The sequence below is a fragment of the Megascapheus bottae genome, chromosome 23 (assembly GCF_031878675.1).
Source record: "Megascapheus bottae isolate mThoBot1 chromosome 23, mThoBot2.hap1, whole genome shotgun sequence".
In the NCBI taxonomy this organism is placed as follows: Eukaryota; Metazoa; Chordata; class Mammalia; order Rodentia; family Geomyidae; genus Megascapheus; species Megascapheus bottae.
This window is the reverse complement of record NC_143531.1, coordinates 15402934-15424032: the sequence shown is the minus strand read 5'-3', so window position 1 is coordinate 15424032 and position 21099 is coordinate 15402934. Positions and strand designations below refer to the sequence as shown.

The 21099-nt window shown below is 36.7% G+C and overlaps 1 protein-coding gene across 1 annotated transcript in view; it reads left to right on the top strand.

Annotated features, from left to right (window-relative positions):
- The window catches only part of Rap1gds1 (Rap1 GTPase-GDP dissociation stimulator 1), an 83139-nt gene that overhangs the window by 6368 nt on the left and 55672 nt on the right, over window positions 1–21099 (top strand). The window contains exon 2 of the mRNA XM_090356784.1: window positions 12088–12198. Coding sequence (XP_090212910.1) covers window positions 12088–12198 — 111 coding nt within the window. The remainder of the gene's footprint in view (window positions 1–12087; window positions 12199–21099) is intronic.

The window sequence follows — 21099 nt, the reverse complement described above, 5'->3', positions numbered from 1 at the left end:
AATACCTGTCAGTACACCAAGAGCTAAAAAAGGTCGTATAAGGTGCTGAACATCTGCAGTTGAAATTCCCATTATGCAGCAATCTGTAGATTCACAAGTTAGTGAGATTCCGTCTCAACGAATAAGCTCAATATAGTGTCATATGTCTTCCAGCCATGGAAGAGGCATAGGTAGGAGGATCAAGGCTAGCCTTTTCCAGCAAACAGTATTTGTACCTCCAATCGCCATTCTCATTGAAGAGGATTCCTTTTTTAAATTTTTAGCTTAATTTTATTTATGTGGTATGGAGGAAAATCAAACCTAGTGCATGCTAGGCAAGCACTCTACTTCAAATTTCCCAATTTATGTGTGTGTGTGTGTGTGTGTGTGTGTGTGTGTGTGTGTGTGTGTTTGGTTTGTTTGTTTGTTTTGAGATGAGATCTTGTTGTATAGCTCAGGCTGGCCTAAGAATTTGCAATCCTCCTATCTCAAGTGCTGGAATTATAGGTATGTGTGATCATACCCAGCTAAAAAGCAATAGTCTTTATAGCTTATATTTGTAGTCAGGTATACATTAATTTGCCATGGATAGCTTTCTGTGCTTGGATAATAAATGAACCCCTCAGAAACTTGGTTTGTAGATTTGTTTTTCTGTCTGTCTGTCTGTCTGTCACTTGTGGGGCTTGAATTCTGGGCCTGGGCATTGTCCCTGAGCTCTTCAGCTCAAGGCTATCACCTTACCTCTTGAGCTACAGCACCACTTCCAGTTTTCTGGTGGTTAATTGGACTTTTGTGCCTAGGTTGCTTTGAACCTTGATCCTCAGATCTCAGCCTCCTGAGTAGCTAGAATTACAGGCATGAGCCACCCCTGGCTTGTTTTCACTTTCTTTGTGAAAACATTCTGCTGTGATGAAATGATTTTTTTAAAAATGTCAGCATTTCTCTGGTAACTGCATTTCTGAGTAAAACGTGATGATGAATGTGTAGTCTGGTAATAATGTGTGTATTGTATTTTTCTGATATAGTTTAGTGGTCATTGCATATCAGATAACTTTGCATCTGATTTAGTAACAGAACACATGGCTTAAATGCCTTGAAAGCATGACATTTGAAGTAAAGCCGGTCCTTAATTTATAGTGAGATTATAAGATAAATGTAAGTTGAAAATATCACCGGTCAAAAATGCACATAAATAACTTCCTGACTGTGGTAATATCACAGTACTTTGGACATGATCTCTTGACATTTACAATCCTTTGGCTGATTAAAAGTGAATGTTCATTGCCCAGCAGGAAGAATATTGTGATATAAACATGTACTAGTGCAAGAAAAGAAAAAATACGATTTTGAAGAACTCAGCTCAAGGACTATTGTTTTTGTACCATGGAAATGCTGAAAGACCAGAAGTGGAACTATGCATACACTCTCCTTGCTTTTTTCATCATGATGAAATGCTCACTTCTTCTGAGGAGTCCCAAGATTGGGCTTCCTTGGGACTAGCTTCCTTCATGGCAGAATTCATGGAAATTGACACATGGGTATGCACACACACACACACCACAGAAAAGCTCATGCCAAGGATTCATTCAAGTAAGTGGAATGATGGAAAATTCTCTACCGGTTCTAACATTTCTTATGTCTTGCAAAGTCAACAGTAATACTATACTAATGCTCCATGTCTGAATCATGATGGCATCTGAATTGGTAGTTCATCTTGAGATTTCTGTCATTGTTGCTGAAACATTAAGTGCTAATGGTTTTGTAGTCAAGTTGTATTGTCTTAAAAAGTGGCATTGGTTTGTTTGTTTTATGACAGTCCTAGGGTTTGATCTGAGGGCCAGGGTGCTGTCCTTGAGCTTTTTTCTTTTGTTCAAAATTAGTGTAACCAGCTCTTTTTCCAACTTTTTGGGAGTTAATTGGAGATAAAAATCTCACAGACTTTCCTGCCCTTGCTGGCTTTGAACCATGATCCTCATAGCTCAACCTCCTGAGTAGCTAGAATTATTTGTTTTTAAAATTAAGAAAAAATTACCTCATGCAACTAGTCATCTCAGCTAACTACAGTCTAATTAATGTACAGTCAGTTATTTGTCATGGTTAACATGACTTTTCAGTTGTCCAGAATTATAGCAGAATTGCAAGGCAGAGAAGTAGGTATATTATCACCTGTTCAAACTAAGATCTGTTTCAAACTAAGATCTACTGTGTTTTTCCTTTTTTTATTTTTGACCTTTGAACATTAAGCACATTTTCTAAGGAAAGTAGTGACACAGCATTTCAGAAGGTCATCAGAGTACAACTAGGCTGATAAATTATTTCTAAGGACTATTTCCTATATTCTAGAAAGTAGTTACTAGCATGAAGACTCCATAGAATTCTTTAAAATTATATATGATATAATTGTACAAATTGATAGTATAGACATTAAATTTGTCATTCACATTCTAAATTTTTGTGGTAGTATAGAAATTACATAAAATGATTTCAAGCACTTTCAAATATGTAGTAAATTCCCTTAATTTGTGGTGTTGTTATTTTTCTCATAGTACAAAGCTAAACTGGAATCATACTTCTACTTTAAAAGATTCTTTTCAAAGCTGTGAGGAACCCACATCCCCTTAAGAGAATTTGTCTGGTTTTAAAACCTATTTCCTTTAATTCTTCTTTTTTAAAGAAGGAATATTAAATTGTCCCTTTTATTTTTAAGATATTTTGTTCACTTTATTTGTATGAGAGGTGTGTACAGGAAGTGTGCCTTTCTATCATTCACCTTTTTGAGAACTATTCCCATTTGAAGATTCCTCCAGCAATCCCATTATAAAAGATGTAACTGATCATTATTTTAAAAACAAACATTGAGATATAAATGTTTTTTTGCACTCATAAAATTTTGAGCCCTAGCTAGTCAAAATATAAAATCAGAATGAAGAAAAAAATTGAATTCCTTTTTGTGGCAAAAATGCATTGTAGCATAAGGCTAGTGTGATAGTAAGCAGAAAAGAAAATAACAGCTGCCCACTGTGCCACATTTCTGGCTTTTATTACAGTTTATATAAGCACTGTGAGTCAAATGAGGAATTCAAGACAAGATTAACCATATTAGGCATTACTGCAAGTGACAGAGTAAGTAGAACATAGTGTTACGTTTTCCACTTTTGAGAAGCTCAAACTCTACTGTAGGTAAAAAATAATATGAAAGAAATGAGTAGTAGAAACAGAAAAAAGACTGTAATTTTAATTCCCCAAAGAGAAAAAGACTTAAGAATTTGAATGAGAGTATAGGTTGTTAATTTAATCTCTCTGCATCTACTATATCTTCATTGGCACGTACAAGTGCTCATCACACGTAAGGAGCTTCAGGCTTTGTCTAGAATTTATCTGCTTGCTGAATTAAAAAGCAAAAGCTAGAGAAGCCACCCAGCACTGTATTATCCTTGCAGTAGTTTGGCAGAGACTGCTTCTTGCTGTATTTTATTGTTGTTGTTGTTTTAGTTCACATATTCAGGTACATAGGTAGTTATTACCTAGTACAACTAGATAGTATGATTGGATAAATTCATTCTTGAAGAGTTTACATGTATATAAAGCAAAGTACAGACCGTTTTTGCTTTTTAATCTACATATCTGTTTTATTTAACTGTACAAAATTCTGTCTCCCTGTACAGTAGAAAGAGCTAGGACTTTGAAAACACATGTTCAGATTTACTTCAGTTAAGGTGCTTTGTTCTCCAGGCAAATTATTCAGCTTCTGATTGCATTAGTTAAAATGCAGAGAATAATAACACCTATCTCAAAGGAAAGTTGAAGACATTACACAAAGTACTGTCTATATAAATACTAATTTACATTTCGAAAGCTGAAAATGTAATCATTTTTGAAAAACTTTATCTTGGTATTCCAAAATAAAGACAAGAATATAATGCTGTGTATTATACAACTTTTGCCAAGTCAAAGTGAATGTTATTACGTAGCAGATTTTCCAAAGACACACACATACACAGTCCTCTTCTAGAACTTGTGTCTACCCCCCACTCTCCCAGTGTCAGGTCTTAAGTCTTCTAGTCTTTAAATCCTTTCAGGACAGTCTCTAGATAAGTGAGTTAAGGAACCTTCAGTAATTCAGATGCTGCTCCAGCCTCAATTACTGAATCGCCCCAAGAGTCCTTCCTAAACTTTGAGACTGTTTTCAAGGCCAGACCTTATGGAAAAGAGGTAAGCCATCAGCCATCCTCTATTTCTGTTGTGAAAAATTCCTGTTTAACAGAATCTGTGAACATAGCAAAATGGCCTTTGGCTCCTGGGAATAAGTTTGAGGTGACATGTTATATAATAACAATAATTGGAACAGTTACCTAAATGTTAACATATTCTCGGTGAGAAACAGATTGCCATTAAAATTCATCAAAGTGAAGCATTACCTGCTGAAAATTTTGTTTATTGAGTTTTTCTGTACCTTCAAATGAAGATAGCCTAAGTAGCTTAGGACTAGCTTACCTTTGACTAGTAAAAAACATCCCCCCCGCCTTTTTTTTAACTTATCTTTTTTATTATGACAGCAATTCCCTTGAGGAACAATTAGTTGAGTTCCTTAGTAGCTAGGGCAGAAACTGGCATGTTGAAACATTACTGCAAGTTTCACCATAGCTTTATGCTAAATTCTACCAGTTTGGCCAAGGAAAAAAAATGCCATTCAATACTCCTTTGTGTAAACGTTAGTTATACATTATTGGGCTAATAAATTTTTTTAGGAACAGAAGAGACATCTGTGCTGGTCTCCCTGACTGAAAATTTCATTGTTATTTTTGAGCTGATTTTAATGTTAATGTTATGGCTGTAGTCTTAAATCAGTGTATGGAAAAAATTGTTCTAGAGTATATATCTCTCCTCTTGATTTCTTGGAAGCTAGTGGGGTTTTTTTGTGTGTTGACTGCTACTGAGTGAAATACTCTGTCATAAAGGTACCAAGGAATTTCAGTTATACACTGAGATTTTTTTCAAATAACAATTCTAATCAGTTTTTACTAAGATCATTACCACGATAAAGGTAATCAAGGCTGTAATAATATTTGGGTTGCTTATACCTTGAGGCTTTTTTTGGTATGTATATATAAAAATTATAAATGTAATTATATGTATAATTGTGTACACACACAGGTACTGGTGGGAGGACATGTGAGAAACTGCTAATGTTGCTTCTAGGAGTTAGATATGGAAAATTAATTCTTAACAAAATAAAATGGAAACTAAAAAGAAAATGCATGTGTTGTGAGCAAGGGAGTGCTGAGCTATGTTGTATCCATCTTGGTTTCTTCAACACTGGCTACAGTGGCTGATAATTGGTAGGCACTTCATTCATATTGGGAAAAAATAGAAAGGTGAGTAAATCTTAAATTACCTTAATTTACTAATCATTTTATGCACAGGATGTACTCATTTTTTAGTAAGAGGCTATTACTAGTTGTGTGTTGATTTAGGTCTAAGTAGAAGATGGAACTCTTGAGTTTTGATTTTGACAGGAAACATGTCTTCTGTTTGTTCCTCAGAAAGCATTTTAGTGCTCTTTCCTCAATCCCAAATCTTAGTTTGGCAGTGCCGTATGAACCTGATGTTACCCTTCATATGTAGCAGGGTTGCACCCTAGGAGAGGGACTCTAAAATTGTAACACTGGATGCAGATATAGTTTGCCAGCACATCTGCGCAACTAATACTCTGCTCCTCCCCATCCCATACACCCATATGCTAGAATTAAACAAATCCTACTTCGGGAATAAGTAGGCATCTCTGAGTTTATTGCTTTAAAAATAAACCAAAAGAAAATCTCTAGGAAGAAGAGGGGACTTTTTTTTTTAATGACACAAGAATATCTCCAGGGCAAGAGGCTTTATCTTTATAATAACTTATCAATTTCCTTTGCTCAGAAAAATCCTAATTTTACAGGAATGCCAAGAAGTCTAAGGGAAATTGTCTTCCCACACAGTCAGTTAAATAGGGGACATTTATGGTAAAGCTTGTAAGCAATAATAAATGAGTATGAAAAATGAACAACAAACTATAAAGGATAATCTAGGCCTGAGGGAATGCATCCAAAGAAGGGAAAACTCCTTGAAAAGGCAGGTTTTGACTGAAATAAATAGTTCCAACTCAAGATACCAGAGAAGTGCATTGGGTTACCCACGTCCATTGTTCTTGCACCTGCAGGAACATTGCTTTGGCAAACAAGTTGGCAGACAATGCTAGGTGGGCACACAGAGTTGGACATACAGAGGAAGTTGAGGCAACAGGGCAGAAACTGCTAAAAGTCCACTGTGAACTCATTTCTTCTGTGTATAGTTTAGGTCAGAGCATCCCTGGGGTGGCCTGTCCTACAGGTCTTTGGCCTATGTATTTACAAAGATAACGAGGCGGTGTGGGAAACTGTGACTTGTTAGTAAAGACAAGGTTTTTTTTATTAGATATTTAATGCCTTCTTTAATATATGCCTATGTTAAAACGCACCTGTTTCTTTTTTGTTGTTGTTGTTGCCAGTCATGAGGACTGAACTCAGGGTCTGAGCACTGTCCTTGGGCTTTCTCAAGGCTAGAACTCTACCACTTGAGCCACAGCACCACTTCCAGCTTTTTTGTACGTATGTAATAGTATCAAGGAATTGAACCCAGGTCTTCATGCATGCTAGGCAAGCACTCTTACCACTAGGTCAAATTCCCGGCCCATCACCTGTTACATTTATGACTCTTTATCCATGTCACTTTTGTCTGCATTTTATTACCCAGAAAAGTTGGTGTTGCCTACAAATTTATAAGTTTCAGTGTACATTATTTCTTCCACAGTACTCAGTAGATTACAAAATGTGATTGTTTTAAGCAATCTTAATGAAATATTTCTCTATTTTTCTGCCCCATTTATTTAAGCTTTATATGTCAATCTTTAACTCTTCATAGTAAAGTCATAATAAAATCTTACAAAGTATGATGCTTATTTTCTCCCTTTTTAGTCTACAAATGAAATTTTATTTTTCTTTATGGCTATATAATATTCAATTGTGTATATGCATACATATACATATATATATTTCACTCTATACTACAATTTTTAAATTTTTATTTTATTGTCGGGGTAGTGTATAGAGGGGTTATAATTACATTCGTCAGGTAGTGGGTGCATTACTTCTCACACAGTGATACCACTTCTTCTTGTCTAGTTTTTCTCCAGTGTCAGTCATGAACTTAGAGGGAGGATATCTTTTATCCTTGAATCCTAAGTGTCCGACACCATCATCATAGGCATGCACTTGAGTAGTAAATCCCTTCCTGGAGGAGTGGATGCTTATCGCTAAGGTGGTAATTCAAGATCAGTGTTATTAGTAATTACCTCAAGGGCTATAGCAGAAGAGTGTAAGAGCTATGAGACATGGGAAATGAGAGATTGGAAACACAGGCTAAAATAGAAAAGGAGTAAAGCATTGTTCTGAAAGAATTCTGGCGATGGAGTTACTGACAGGTATGAGTTCTTAGGTTGGGTTTATAGGTACCTGACAGGTATAAGGAGCCAGAGTGGAGCAAATGTATTTTAGGTAGTTACTTTCTTGTTTAGAGAGTTTGTATTGTGTATGTAATTAGCTTACATGTACAGAGTGGAGTTTGGAAGTTTCTGCTGGCTAGCATCTTTTTAGAGCTATTCTTCTTTATGGAGGTCATTCTAGCAGTTCTCCAGCACAGAGTTATTTGTAAATTGATGCGTTACATTTTGACCAACATTATTCTAGTGTAGTTCTTGGTTTTGTTTTAAAATTGTTCAACATGCCCAGCATCCCAATGGCTTATGCCTGTAATCCAAGCCACTTTGGAAGCTCAGATCTGAGGATAAATGTTCGAAGCCAGCCTGAGCAAGAAAATCCACGAAGCTCTATTTCCAATCAACCACCAAAAAACTAGAAGTACAGCTTGTAGCTCAAGAGCTAGTGCTCTTGAACAAATAAACAAAACAAAAAACTGAGAGCCCTAATTTCAAGCTCCTGGTCCCCCCACCCTGTGTCTCTGTGTGTCTCTGTGTGCATTGTCTCTCTCTCACATACACATCCAGTAAAATATATATATATATATATATATGGTAGAATAGTCTTCACTTTCTAATGTATACTATGGTTAATATGGAAAAATGTTGAAGGAAATGTAAAGCCAAGTATATTTGCTGATAGTGATGATCTTACATATTATGTAGTCAAGTTATTTAAATATTAAAATGGCCTCACGTTCCCATCCATTTTTCTTCAATCTATATTAAAGAAAGGGACTAATAACTGTAAAGTTTTTGACCTTTAAAAACTCTGTCGTTATGATAAACGGGTCTCACTAGAAAATAATTTTGAGTTTCTGGTTTATAGAAGGAGAAAGGTTGAAACACAAAGAGGCTGATATCAAATGACATGGGATTGATTGTGAGAGAAAGAGGGCTTAGGAAGGTTATTTATAAAGTCCAGCTGAACAACTGTTACGTTGTCTTGAACAAAGACTTTTAGGAAACTCTTGGAATGATAGCAGCTGGTTAATTTGGCTTATCAGAAGTTGCAGTCTGATTTTGTCCTAATGTAAGAAGGCCTAAAATGTGGCAATGCCCGAGATAAGTACTCGATAAGGAATGAAGCACAGGAGGGAAGATGGCATGTGTAGCACTGTCCTCATTCTCTGATGGAAAAGCTGCAGCGCCCCTGCAGAGAAGACCAGTGAGTACCTAAAGGGAGAGTAGAGAAGGAAGCTAAGAACAAGTTCAGGGACCATGGAAGAGTCCCTTGCTGTAATGGGTCATAAGACTGAGGAGAAGGCTTGGACTTGGTCATGATATTCAAGGCCTCTATGAGAGACATTTTGATAGTTTTAGAGGACTTGATTTACATTGTAGCTTTAGTTATAAGTAACTAGCTGGTTGCTAAGTAGAAGACTCAAAATTAATGACCCAAAGACAACTTTTCTTAGTTCTTTGAAGGTGCCATATTTTCTTTTCCTGAGACAAATTGTGTATAAGGAGAGAGATGAATACTTTTCCACATGGGGTATGACTCATTTATGTATAACAATTGTCTAATGTGTCCAAGGCCTGGGTTTGTATTTGTGTTAATGAAACATCTCAAGGAAATTATCCATTTCATTCTCCATTTACTACACCACTACAGAGATATTGGCTTACTTAAAAATAATTTGGATGATAAGGAGACTGAGACTTACTGTCATAATTTGATTGTATCCAAAAGCAATACCCAGGTTGAGAAAACCACTGGAGATTTAAGCCTGGGAATTTGCTGCAGTTTTAATATACATGATTTAAAATAGTGATCCAGGTTGGTCTCAAGCACAAGTGATCCACTTGTCTCAGCTTCATCAGTGATTCTTGTCTTGGTGAGAAGGGAGAGCCATTGACAAGTGAGGAGAAAGTGTCACTGGATGGAAATTCCTCCATAAGAAAGCTTGAGGCTGGTAGGAAAGGCATTCATGCCCCAACTCTTATTTTCTGGTATGGTCTTTATCTGAGCTATAATATTTCCCATATACTAAGAAGAACAGATTTTGAATGCATTATTAGGTTTTGTCAAATGAAGTCATATTATCAGTACTTCAGTTACATTATATAAAAGTTTCTTAAATACTGACCTCTTAGTGAATTTAGCATGTTCAACATCCAATTTGCCCTTAATTGTCTCTGGTAGAAGAATTTAAGGAACTTTCTCTCCAAAAGTTTTCACATCATTAATATACAAATCATTATTTCCATAGAGAAACTTTTTTTTTTTACTGACTAGGAATTTTCTTAAATTACCATTATTAAGTAGTTGTAGAAAGGGATTACAGTTTTATAAGTCAGGTTGTGAATACAATGCTTCTTGGTCCTTCATTTTCCCCCTCCTGTCCCTGTTCTCAAGTAACATAGTTCTACACAATTCAATGAATATTGAATATAATATATAATATATGTAAAATAGAATGGAATTTCTTAAAATATGTTGTTCTATGTAAATATCTCCTGTTGCCATATAAAATGTGTTTAAAATTGTTACGACATAACATGTTTGTAATTGTTGCATTTGAATGAATTACTAAATTTCTAAAAGCCTTAAATTTGATTTTTTTAATGTGTCAGATATCAACAAAAACAAGATAAACAAAAGCTCTTTGGGAAGGGGGTCTAAGACATGAGAAAGGGTATTAGTGTTTGTGAAGTAATGCACCTTCTATCTGGTGAATATAATGTAACCCTTCTATTAATTGCAATAAAAATATATGGAAAAAAGAATTTAAAAAAGAACACAGACCACAACAAAAAAATGGTAATGTATCCTAATATGTCTCTAAATTTGACCTTGGAAATGTAAATACAGACCCTGTTCTTTATTCTCTCTGCCTATCTGTCTTTATGTCTAGGATCTTTAAAATTAAATGCAGCTAGGGATATTAAGAGCTTGAAAAAAAAAAGCTCTTTGGGATCCTCTATCATTTTTATTAGTCTAAAAATGTTTTGGGTGTCTATTGTCTAGAGGAACAAATATAAAGGGGCTTTGCTTCATAATCCAAATGGATATGTTTTGGCTTAAAACAGAACTTTGAAATGAGTTATTTTTTTAAGGGACAGCATTAAAGATAAGTAGTTATCACAGTTAGTATAATTTGACACTGTCATTGTCATTTTCCTCTTTTTCTTTGTCTTCTTCATTCCTCTTCCTCCTCCTTTTTACTATTATTGATGGCTATGGGGTTTTTTTGTTGTTATTGTTTTTTTGCCAGTCCTGGTCTTGAGCTCAGGGCCTGAGCACTGGCCTTGGACTTTCTCAAGGCTAGAGCTCTACCACTTGAGCTTCAGCACCACTTCTGGCTTTTTTCTATGTATGTGGTACTGAGGAATTGAACCCCAGTCTTCGTGCATGCTAGGCAAGCACTCTACCACTAGGCCAAACTCCCGGCCCAGCAATGGGTTTTGAACTCAGAGTTTGTACCCACCAGACAAGCACTACTGTTTGAGCTGTGCCCAAACCCTTTTGCTTTCAGTACTTTCTGAGTAAAATCCCACATTTCTGTTCAAGTGATCCTCCTATTAATACTGCCTGTGTATCTGGCATGTGAACATCAGTTTTTTATGGATAGAAATGGGAGTCTCTCCGCTATTTTTTTACCCCGTTTGACATTAACCATGATTCTTCTGGTTTATATGATCTTGAATAGCTTGAATTACAGATGTGATCCTCCAGGCCTGTTTTGAAATCGTATTATTTCAAAAGTTTTACAAATTTTCATTTTCATTTTATGCATAAAAGTATAATAGAGGAGGCAAAAATGAAATTAAATATTACAAACCTGTATGATTTCTTTGTAGATGTATACTTTTTCTCAACTATACCTGTTTTCCTATTGAAAATGGGGCAATAGTGTGGCCTAGTGGTAGGGTGCTTGCCTAGTATGTATGAATCCCTGAGTTTGATTCCTTGGTTAACACATACACAGAAAAAGCCTGAAGTGGTACTGTGGCTCAGGTGTTAGAATGCTAGCCTGAAGAAAGCTCAAGGACAGTGCCTAGGCCCTGAGTTCAAGTGTTAGGACTGGCAAAAAAAAAAAAAAAAAAAAAAAAAAAAGAATACTGAGAAGCTTGTTTAGTAATAATCTGGGGTATCCCTGACAAGTAGTTATAGGTGACTGTTTCGAGTTAAGTGGACAAAGCTTTGTTTAAAACATGTAATAGGGCTGGATACTGGTGGTTCATGCCCCTTAGTACTCAAGGCTGAGATCTGAGGATCAAGGTTTATATCCAGCCCGGCAGGAAAGTCTGTAAGACTCCTATCACTACTAAAAAGCTGGAAGTATATCTGTGGTTCAAGTGATAGAATGATAGCCTTGGGCAAAAAAGCTCAGCGACAGTGCCCAGGTCCTGAGTTCAAGTCCCTGGACTAGGCATAAAACAAAACAAAATGTGAAATAGTGCAGAGTCCAGTGACACTTGAGGAGGTCATTGGGCTACTGAGTGAGTATAAGGGGCCTTTTGCACACCAGTGGGGGTTGAGTATGCTTTCACTGTTTAACATGTGATGGTCTTAAGGTTGGTGAAGTTCCTAAAATGACTTTTTCTGTTAGCAGATAACCTCAGTGATACCCTAAAGAAACTGAAGATAACGGCTGTTGACAGGACTGAGGATAGTTTAGAAGGATGCTTGGATTGTCTGCTTCAAGCCCTGGCTCAAAATAGTAAGTTTTATAATGTTTACTCTAATTGCAAATGAAAAATAATCAAATGAGCAGCCATATATAGAAGTAGTCGTACAGTTAAGCTCACAGCTGGTATTGACATTCATTCTTCTGAACCCTAGTCCTGAATAATCAGGTTGCTTTCACTGTTTCTCATCCTCCCTCTTACCTGTCTTCCTCCTCCTCCCCCTGCCCCCCAGACAGGGGACTCAAGCCAAACTGATCAGCAAAGAGTGAAGGAAGTGGTTGGTAGTAATGACATTTACACCAGTGCTGAGAGGTCTGTGATTCCATTCCTGACATACAAACCTCATACCTACTTTTGTCTTAATACCACATTTGTGCTCAAAGACTGGATTGACATTAGGGCAGTGGGGATGAGACAAGGAGAAGTAGAAAAGGGAGTTTAAAATACTTTGCTTGTTCTTTTTTTTCTCCTGGGATATTATGGCCACCTTTTAAAATAATTTTATTTTAAATGTAGATGTATGGGTAGGCAAATTTAGGCATAACCATCATTCATTATTCAAACATTCTTTGAAACAGGGGAGGTTTAAGGTTCAGTGTTGTGATAATGAAGTTGTTTGTTGACTAAAACATTATATTCTACATTTAATTTAACATTTTTGTTAACTAATTACCCTATTATCACTAAGGAGAAGTATAAAATGATTTTCAGTTGTTACTTTAATTTTATTTGATTATACTGTATTTGAGCTTAGTTATGCCTGTCTTACCCTGGAGCTAAATTGTAACTGATAGAATTTTAAGGGAGAGTATACATTGTTCCTTATATTCCAGTATTTTTTTCTATTTATTATGCTCTCTTTTTTTTTGTAAACTGACTAGAAATTTTAAAAATAACTGATTACAGCATTCTTTATCCAAAAAGCACATTTAATGTTAGCATGGGTTAGGCAACTTTTTCTCATCACTGTGATAGAAACAAATGAATTGAGGAAGGTTGTAGTTTAGCTCAGGGTTTCAACCTATCCTAGCAGCAGATGTAGAGTAGACCTGACTATCTCATGGAAACCAGAAATCAGAGATTTACAGAGAGAGACAGGAGGCCCTGAAACCAGGTAAATCCTTCAAAGGAGCAGCCCAATGACCTATAGCTTGTCCCCACCTGCTGAAATATTTACTTCCTCTCAAAATAGCTCTGCCAGCTGAGCAAGGACACTGTGCTCAGTACAGGAGCCTGTAGGGGTTATTTCATATTGAGAATATAACATAGCTCTGCTATTTAATCTTACAGATAACAGGGAAGGAAGCCAAAGATCAGTAGGAGCATGTGCATAAGGCTTAAGATGGTAAAGAAAAAGGAGGGAAAAGAGAATGTCTGAGTCTGTACTCTCCATTATAATACAATCATGTGACTATTCGTGTTTAATAAAGTTTAAAATGGAATTTCTTAGTTTCCCTCTTATTTTGACAAGTACTAGAGGGGGCTTTTTATGATAGTGTGTCATGGTTTTGCCTGGGATGTTATCCTACTCATCTCCCATACCTGAGATTAAAGTTGTGAACTACCATATCCAGACTATTTGTTGAGAGAAAGAGTTTTCTCAACTTTTTCCTGGGTTGGCATATCTCTACCTCCCTTGTAGCTGGAATTACAGGTAAGGCTACTGTGCCCTCACTGCAGGTGACTTTTATTGAGGATCACAAATGTCCATTTCCATAGGCATAGAGGGGGCCTGAATCTAGAAACTAGATGATGACTAGAAAGAACCACAAAGTACCTACAATATAGGCAACTATACAAAATAATAATTACTTGAAGTAAATGATCTCTTTTGTACCTTGAAGGGTTATTTTATAGACTTGACTTGTTTTTAGCCTCCTGTTATTTTCTTTTGTTAGGAAAGCATTTTTAAAGGGACTATCTGCTTTAAAAACAGAAGGTCGGGGCCGGGAGTTTGGCCTAATGGTTAAAGTGCTTGCCTAGCATGCACAAAGACCCGGGTTTGATTCCTTGGTACCACATATATAGAAAAAAAAGCCGGAAGTGGTGCTGAGGCTCAAGTGGTAGAGTTCTAGCCTTGAGAAAGTCCAAGGACAGTGCTCAGGCCCTGAGCTAAAGCCCAGGACTGGCAACAACAACAACAAAAAAACAGAAGGTCATTTCCAGGAGCTGGTGACTCACACAGTGGTAGCTACTTAGGAAGCTGAGATCTGAAGATCATGGTTTGAAGCCAGTCCAGGCAGGCCTGTGAGACTGTGAGTCTCTCTGTCTCCAGTTAACCACTAAAAAAGGCTAGAAGTGGAGCTGTGGCTCAAGTGGTAGAGCATTACTCTTGAGCAAAACAGTTCAGAGACAGCATCCAAGTCCTAACATCAGGCCTGGAACCAGCATGAAGGAGGGGGTGGAGGGGGGAGAATGCAGTATATTTTATTCTTATAAAATTAGCATCTTTTAAGACAAAAAATAATACATCAGTAAGGCATATATTTTCTCCAGTTATTTATACTTCAATAAAGTTATTGGTCCGTTGCCACTCTGTTCTGTTAAAAGGTAAAATTATGAAACATTTAGTTTAGGTAAATCTGTAGTTGCTTCTTTTTTTCTTTTGCAAAAAACTAGTTTTATAAGTCTTGAGTTTCATAAGTCTTAGTGTGAGATGTTTTAATTAAAAATATCACTGTTTACATGAAAATTGCACCTAAGAAACACATCCTCCATTTTTTTAAATATATGGTGGTAATACGTGTAACAGAAACTTTCCATTAGAAAGGACATTTCTATAAAATGTGATTTTTGAGATAGCTCTACCACATAGGTTTATGTTATCTTAATTGTACTTCACAAATGATCATAATCTGAAGTTAGTATTTTTACTTGAATAGAGTGCTTTTTTCTTCCTTCCCCCATCTAGCATCCCTCTCTTCTTTTCCTCCCTCCCTCATTAAAAGTGCTGTGTATGTCAATATTAAGAGGTAAGAGAAGATTTGAATACTTACTAGATTTTATGGAATAAATTTTGTTTAAGCAACATTTTTTAAAAATCTCTGATCTAACTTAATAAGAAGCATTCGTTTACTCATACAAATACTCCAGATCTCACTTTTAAAATGTTTTTAGTAAATACATGAAGGCTACCAGCCAAGAACTCAGCCTGCTTGTTCTATCTCCTGATTTACATCACAGGGAAAAGAGTCTCAGTAAATATTGCACAGTTCTAGTATGGTCTAGTATGGTTTTACTGTCGTGCTTACTTGAAAATCTAAGCTAATATTCTACCTATCTTCTCAGTCACCTTGTAGGAAAAACGAGTTAAATAAAGGCCCAAAGATAAGAAGAATTCACATTTGGTTCATCACAAAATTTCTGTTAATTCTGTTTCACTTTAAAGTATGAAACTAGTATGTCTTTTACTGAGGGAGCCGTAAAACAATGCAATCATACCTGCAGTTTTAACTGGATTTCTCCATTTTCTTTAGTGTGTAACTTTTTAACTTGTCAGGTTCCTTATTTCTATGAATCATGTAATTGTTTTTCTATAGAGTAGCTTTCTGAGACAATATAAATTGACTTTTCTTTAGAGGAAAAAGTGTTTAGCTTATATTATAGTATCAGTATAACTGATAAATTCATTATTTCATAGTCTTTCTACTGTTTTCACCATTTAAAATGTTTTATGTATTCTATTGATTGGCTTCCCTGTAGAGCACACGTAAGCATACACAGCTGTTCATGCAGATTTCCTCATGTATCTTCTCTAAATGCTTTTTGATTTGCTTTATGCCTTTAATATTTCTGAACAGACTTAGCATAGTTACTACCTCAGGAAGGATTTTGAGACTTATCAACTGTTTTTTAGTAACCTATTGGATTTATGATTATTATGTGTGGAGTAGTGTTGGTGTTCAGAGAAAAACATTACATTTTATTTTTTTAGCCTTACATAGATTAGACTTTTCCCTTTGATCCTATTGTCACATGTGGCACCCAAGCTGTTTTATTGCAATTTGAATTTATTCTTTCACCTTCTTTATTTTTTATCGCATGCCTTTTAACTACTGTGTCCATTGTTCATAAAGTATCATTAGCTGATTCTTTGGTATCATTAGCATCAGCAATTAACATCAGCAATTAGTGTCAGCTAATGATACCATGCATGCAGTTTTTACAAAACACATACAGCATTCAGAGAATATATTATAATCCTCTTCTGAACTAAAACAGTTGACTAAAAAAGCCTTGACTAAAAAAGTCAGATTTCTAGATTGCCTTATGATGTCCACCTAAATCTGAGTCTTTCTGCATGTTCTTCAAAACTCCTGTAAGGATATCAAATAAAGCCACCTAACAGGTATCTGTGCTTTATTAGTGGGGGAAGTTAATATCCAAATCTATTCTACTCTAGTCTCGAGTGCTGGGTGATAACACACTATTAAAATTGCATTTAGGAGGAAAAACTCTTATCCTGGCTGGAGCTTCTTGGTTACTAACTTTCCTGATATCGAAGTTCTAAGGTCTAGTCATTGACATGAGTATTGGCTACTTAAAAGTGCATGAGAAGTGAGGCCTGGTGGTGGTTACTCGTCTGTACTCCCTTTCTTAGAGTGGAGGCCCTTTGTGCTGAGGAGAATATTGGAGGAGGACACAGAGCATGATTGTATCTTAGGAGGTGTGTGTGTGAGGGGATATAAAGACCCCATGTGACAGGTCAGGAGAGCGCCATTTAGGAATGACTCAGTTATTACTGTGGTATACTTGGTGATGAAAAGCAATAGCTATAAGAAGGGAAGTTAGATCTTATGTAGAAATAAGTATTCTTTGAAGTCAGAAGACATACCAAATACCTCCTCAAGTTGCCAAAAGAAGAATAGAGGTGATTTAAAATAAGGGGAAGAAAAGGTTAAAAGTAGACAGAAAACTTTAAAGAAAGAGACCACTAAAATCAAACAGTAAAGAAGATCTGACATACATGCAATTGGAGTTCTTAAGTGGACAGAAAAAAACAAATAGAAGAAGTGATATCTTAATAGAAGTAAAGGAGGACTGGAATATATATATATATATGTGTGTATGTATATATATATATATATATATATATATATGCATATAGGGAGGGAAGAAAAGAGAGAGAGGGAGGGAGGAGGAGAGAGCGCTTGCCAGGTACTGGTGAAAATTAACCAGAATGCTTAAGTGGAAATTTTCTGTACTGTAACATTTTCAGACTTGACTTTAAAGATAAAAATAATTCAAAGGGAAAAATCTTTTGGACCTCTATGCTAAAAAGATCAAGTTACTTGAAAAGGAAAGGAAATCAGATTGGCATCTGATTCCACACAGTAATGTATGTTTTGCTTTATTATTTTATGGGGCTAATCATGCCCAGTTCTCAGAGATCTAAGGAAGGGCTCGGGTTGTAGTTCAAGTATGAAAGCTGCTGACTGAATTTGAGGCAGTGCTAATCTTTTGTGCTCTGTAGGTCTTCAGAGCTGATTGGATGAAGCCTACCCATGCTATGGAGCGCAAATCTGCTTTACTCAAAACCTGATTCACATGTTCATTACATCCCAAATCATCATCACAGAAATGTCCAGGATGTTTGACTAAATAAGTAGGTACTGACACAAAATTTCACCATTGTTGCTCCTCTCTGGGGCAGCAACACGGGAATGGGGAGGGACACACAGGGCCAGCCTGTAGTCCCCCTGGAGCCCAGTGAGATGGTAAGTGTTGATGACCCAGCCCTCCCGTGTTACCGGGGAAGAAAAAACCACGCTGAGTCAGAAGCAGTGTTAACCATGAAAGCGCATCAGATCTCTCTGCTGATCTCTGCTGATCTGATCTGATCTGCTGTTCTCTCATGTTCTCTGATGCTCTCATGCCTTTATTGTGTCAGACAATTAGTTATATACTGTTGGGGTAGGAGAAGGTGGGAACTGGGAAACTAGCCAATAGGAAGAGGGCCTCTGTGCTACCACTAAGGGTCTGGGTGGGGCTTTCAGGTACTGGGTGGGACAGGTGCAGGAAAGCGCTTGAGACCTGAGCTGCTGCGAGACCCGCGAAGCTGCGGATGGGTTCAATCGAGTCGCGCACACAGAGATGCCTTAAGAGAGGTATGCAAAGGACCGAATGCCTGGTCAAAGCCCTTTAATTGCCGCTGAGCCAGAATTAGGCCTCAGAGATGGAGGTCAGGCCCCAACACATCATGACCAGTGGAATATACACATCATGTGAAATAACAAAATACTGTTTAACATGGTAGCTATGTGTTGGGATAACTATCTAGGGTCACTAGAATTAATATTGCACACAAGAATTGGTAATTGATTTTTTGTGATATCTCATGACCTACTTCTTAATGCTTATTGTAATACCAAATCGAAGCTCCAAAAGGCAGAGAAATGTTTTAGAAATAAGAGCATATGGTTTCAAAGTCTAGATTTTGGCACATAATGTTCTGTTAGGTGGATTTATTTTGTAATTTTTTTCCTCCCATAGTTGAGTGTTAGATCTTTTCATCTTACTAAAGGAGCAAACAGTGTTTTCATTTAGCTCATAATAACTTAGTAATGGATTGATCATCTTTTCTTTCTGATGTGTTTATGTGGGAGGGAGAGTACAAAGGCAAGGTAATTTTTTACAGTGATTTCTGGCTGATTTAAGAACATTTTTGCATATGTTTGCTTTGAAAAATACAATCTAAGCCTTCATTAACTTAATGCAGAGTGAAAAGTTTAGTCCCTGCATGAGCTAATGATTGGTAATTTTATAACACTTCTATTCTTGATCAGAGAATTTCTAAATAAGATAGTCTCTTATACGCTCTATCCTTTTCTGTTAGAAGTGATTACAAGTGTTACAACATCAATAAGTATCTCATTTCCTTCTTCTTTGTTATTCCCATAGCACTTTCAAGCAGAGGTTAATATATAATCACTATATACTAATGAATATGTGTATACCTAATCAGTTCTTCAGTTACAAATTGTGAGGGGTGCAGTTCTGTTCACCTAGCATTGATTGGGCACTACCATGTATTAGTTGGTAATTGCCCTAGAAAGCTTAACAGTCTAGATAAGTAATTAGTAACTCATTAATAATAGAGGTAATTACAGAGTATTGTAGAAACCGCTAGATTTCACTCTAAGTTATGAGTCTTTAAAGAGCCTTAAGAGAAACTGTTATTTCCTGAGTCTTATCAGTAAACAGCTATTGCATGGGTAGAGTTCTTATCTTTCTCTTTGTACCTGGCTTCAATAATGCAGATCATTTCCCTTTTACAAGTTCTCAGTACTGGTAGCATTTAGTTGTTGGAAAAAAATTAACTAGTTTATAGAATATTGTTGTTGAATAATTAAAGTCTTCAGCTTGAGTTGGTATGATACTGAGGTAGTAGGTATCACTTGATAAAATAGCTGATTCAGGAAGAAGAGATTTAGTGTGGCTTAGTTTCAGAGGTTTCAGTCCATATTCTTTGAGTTGTTGATTGGGGGCCCACGGGAGGCAGAGCACCATGGCATCAAGCCCACAAGCCTATCCTGCTTTATCTAACTGTAAGAAGCAAAAGTATCTACTCTAGCAGGCTTTGTCACTTTCCCTTCTTGTTTCATCAGGGCCCTCAACCAGTGGGGTGGAAAGCCACTCATATTTAGGACAAATCTACCCTGCTTATTTAATCTTCTATGAAAATACCCTTACACAGTCAAATGGGTGTGTTACTAATCCAGGTGCTTGAAAAACGAAATCAATCAATTCTGCTTGTTAAATTGACACCCAAACACACCTTATACTGTAACATTCCCACCCTTGATCCTTATCTCATGATACAAAATGCATTTTATCCATCTCCAAGTGGCTCCCAAGTGTTAACAATTGCAGCATCACTCAAATTCCAAGTTCAGTCCCTCTCTACATTCAAGCCAAACTCTTTAACCATGAGCCTCTGTAAAACTGAAAAAAAAAATTTTAAAAATTTACATACTTGCAACGAACACAGTCAGCATTTGTATTCCAAAGGAAAGAATGGGAGCACAGAAAAGGAGACTGGCCCTAAAGCAAAGCCAAGAATTCAGCAAGGCAAGCATTCAATTCTGTAACTCCATTGTCCAACATGGGCAGCACATGGTGGCCTTTCTCTTGGACCATCTCTACGTATTGCCTATGAATCTCTAAATTGACAGTTCATGCTCCAGCATAACAGAGACCCAGAAAGTTGTGAGCTTTACTCTCGACGCTCTCTATTTTTAAAGACTACACATTTAGATCTACAACAAGGGTGCTTTCTTCTTTCTCTCCTTTTATTATATCCTAGTCTCTCTGCTGATGAGATGATGCCATCAACTTTAGGGTTGGGTTTTCCTTTTGGCAATGCCCTCACAGACCCACTCAGAAAGAGTGCTTTACCATCTCGTGTGCTTCTCTCAATCCAATCAACGCATCTGTAATATGTGTAATAGATGGCATTTGGAGGTAGAGATAGAAGAATCACAGTCTGAGGTTTCCCTGGACAGAAGGCTGAAATGTGATAGCTTATGTGATAAGAGTGAGTGCTCAGAGGCCCTGAGTTCAATCCCTATCCCTGTACCCACCTTAAATGTTACCTAATCCAAAAACATTCCCATCATATTCATGCAGCTGTTGTTGCTTCCTTGCTAAGTCTTACCCATAAACCTCCAAGGAAGTACCCGTCATGTCACATTGTGTTAATTTATTAACATCTTTCTCTTACTCAGCAACTAGCAGGCGGCAGATGATTTGTGCCCCCTTTTTCTTTTTATTTCTTGCATAAAAGGGACTCATTAAAAATATAATTTCCTTGAATGATCTATCTACTTTTGAGTAACCAGTATATTCTGATAACTGGGAAACAATGATGATATTGTGAGTGAATATATGGAGGTGCATAAGGCAAGACAAAAGGTTGCAAGACTAAAGAATAA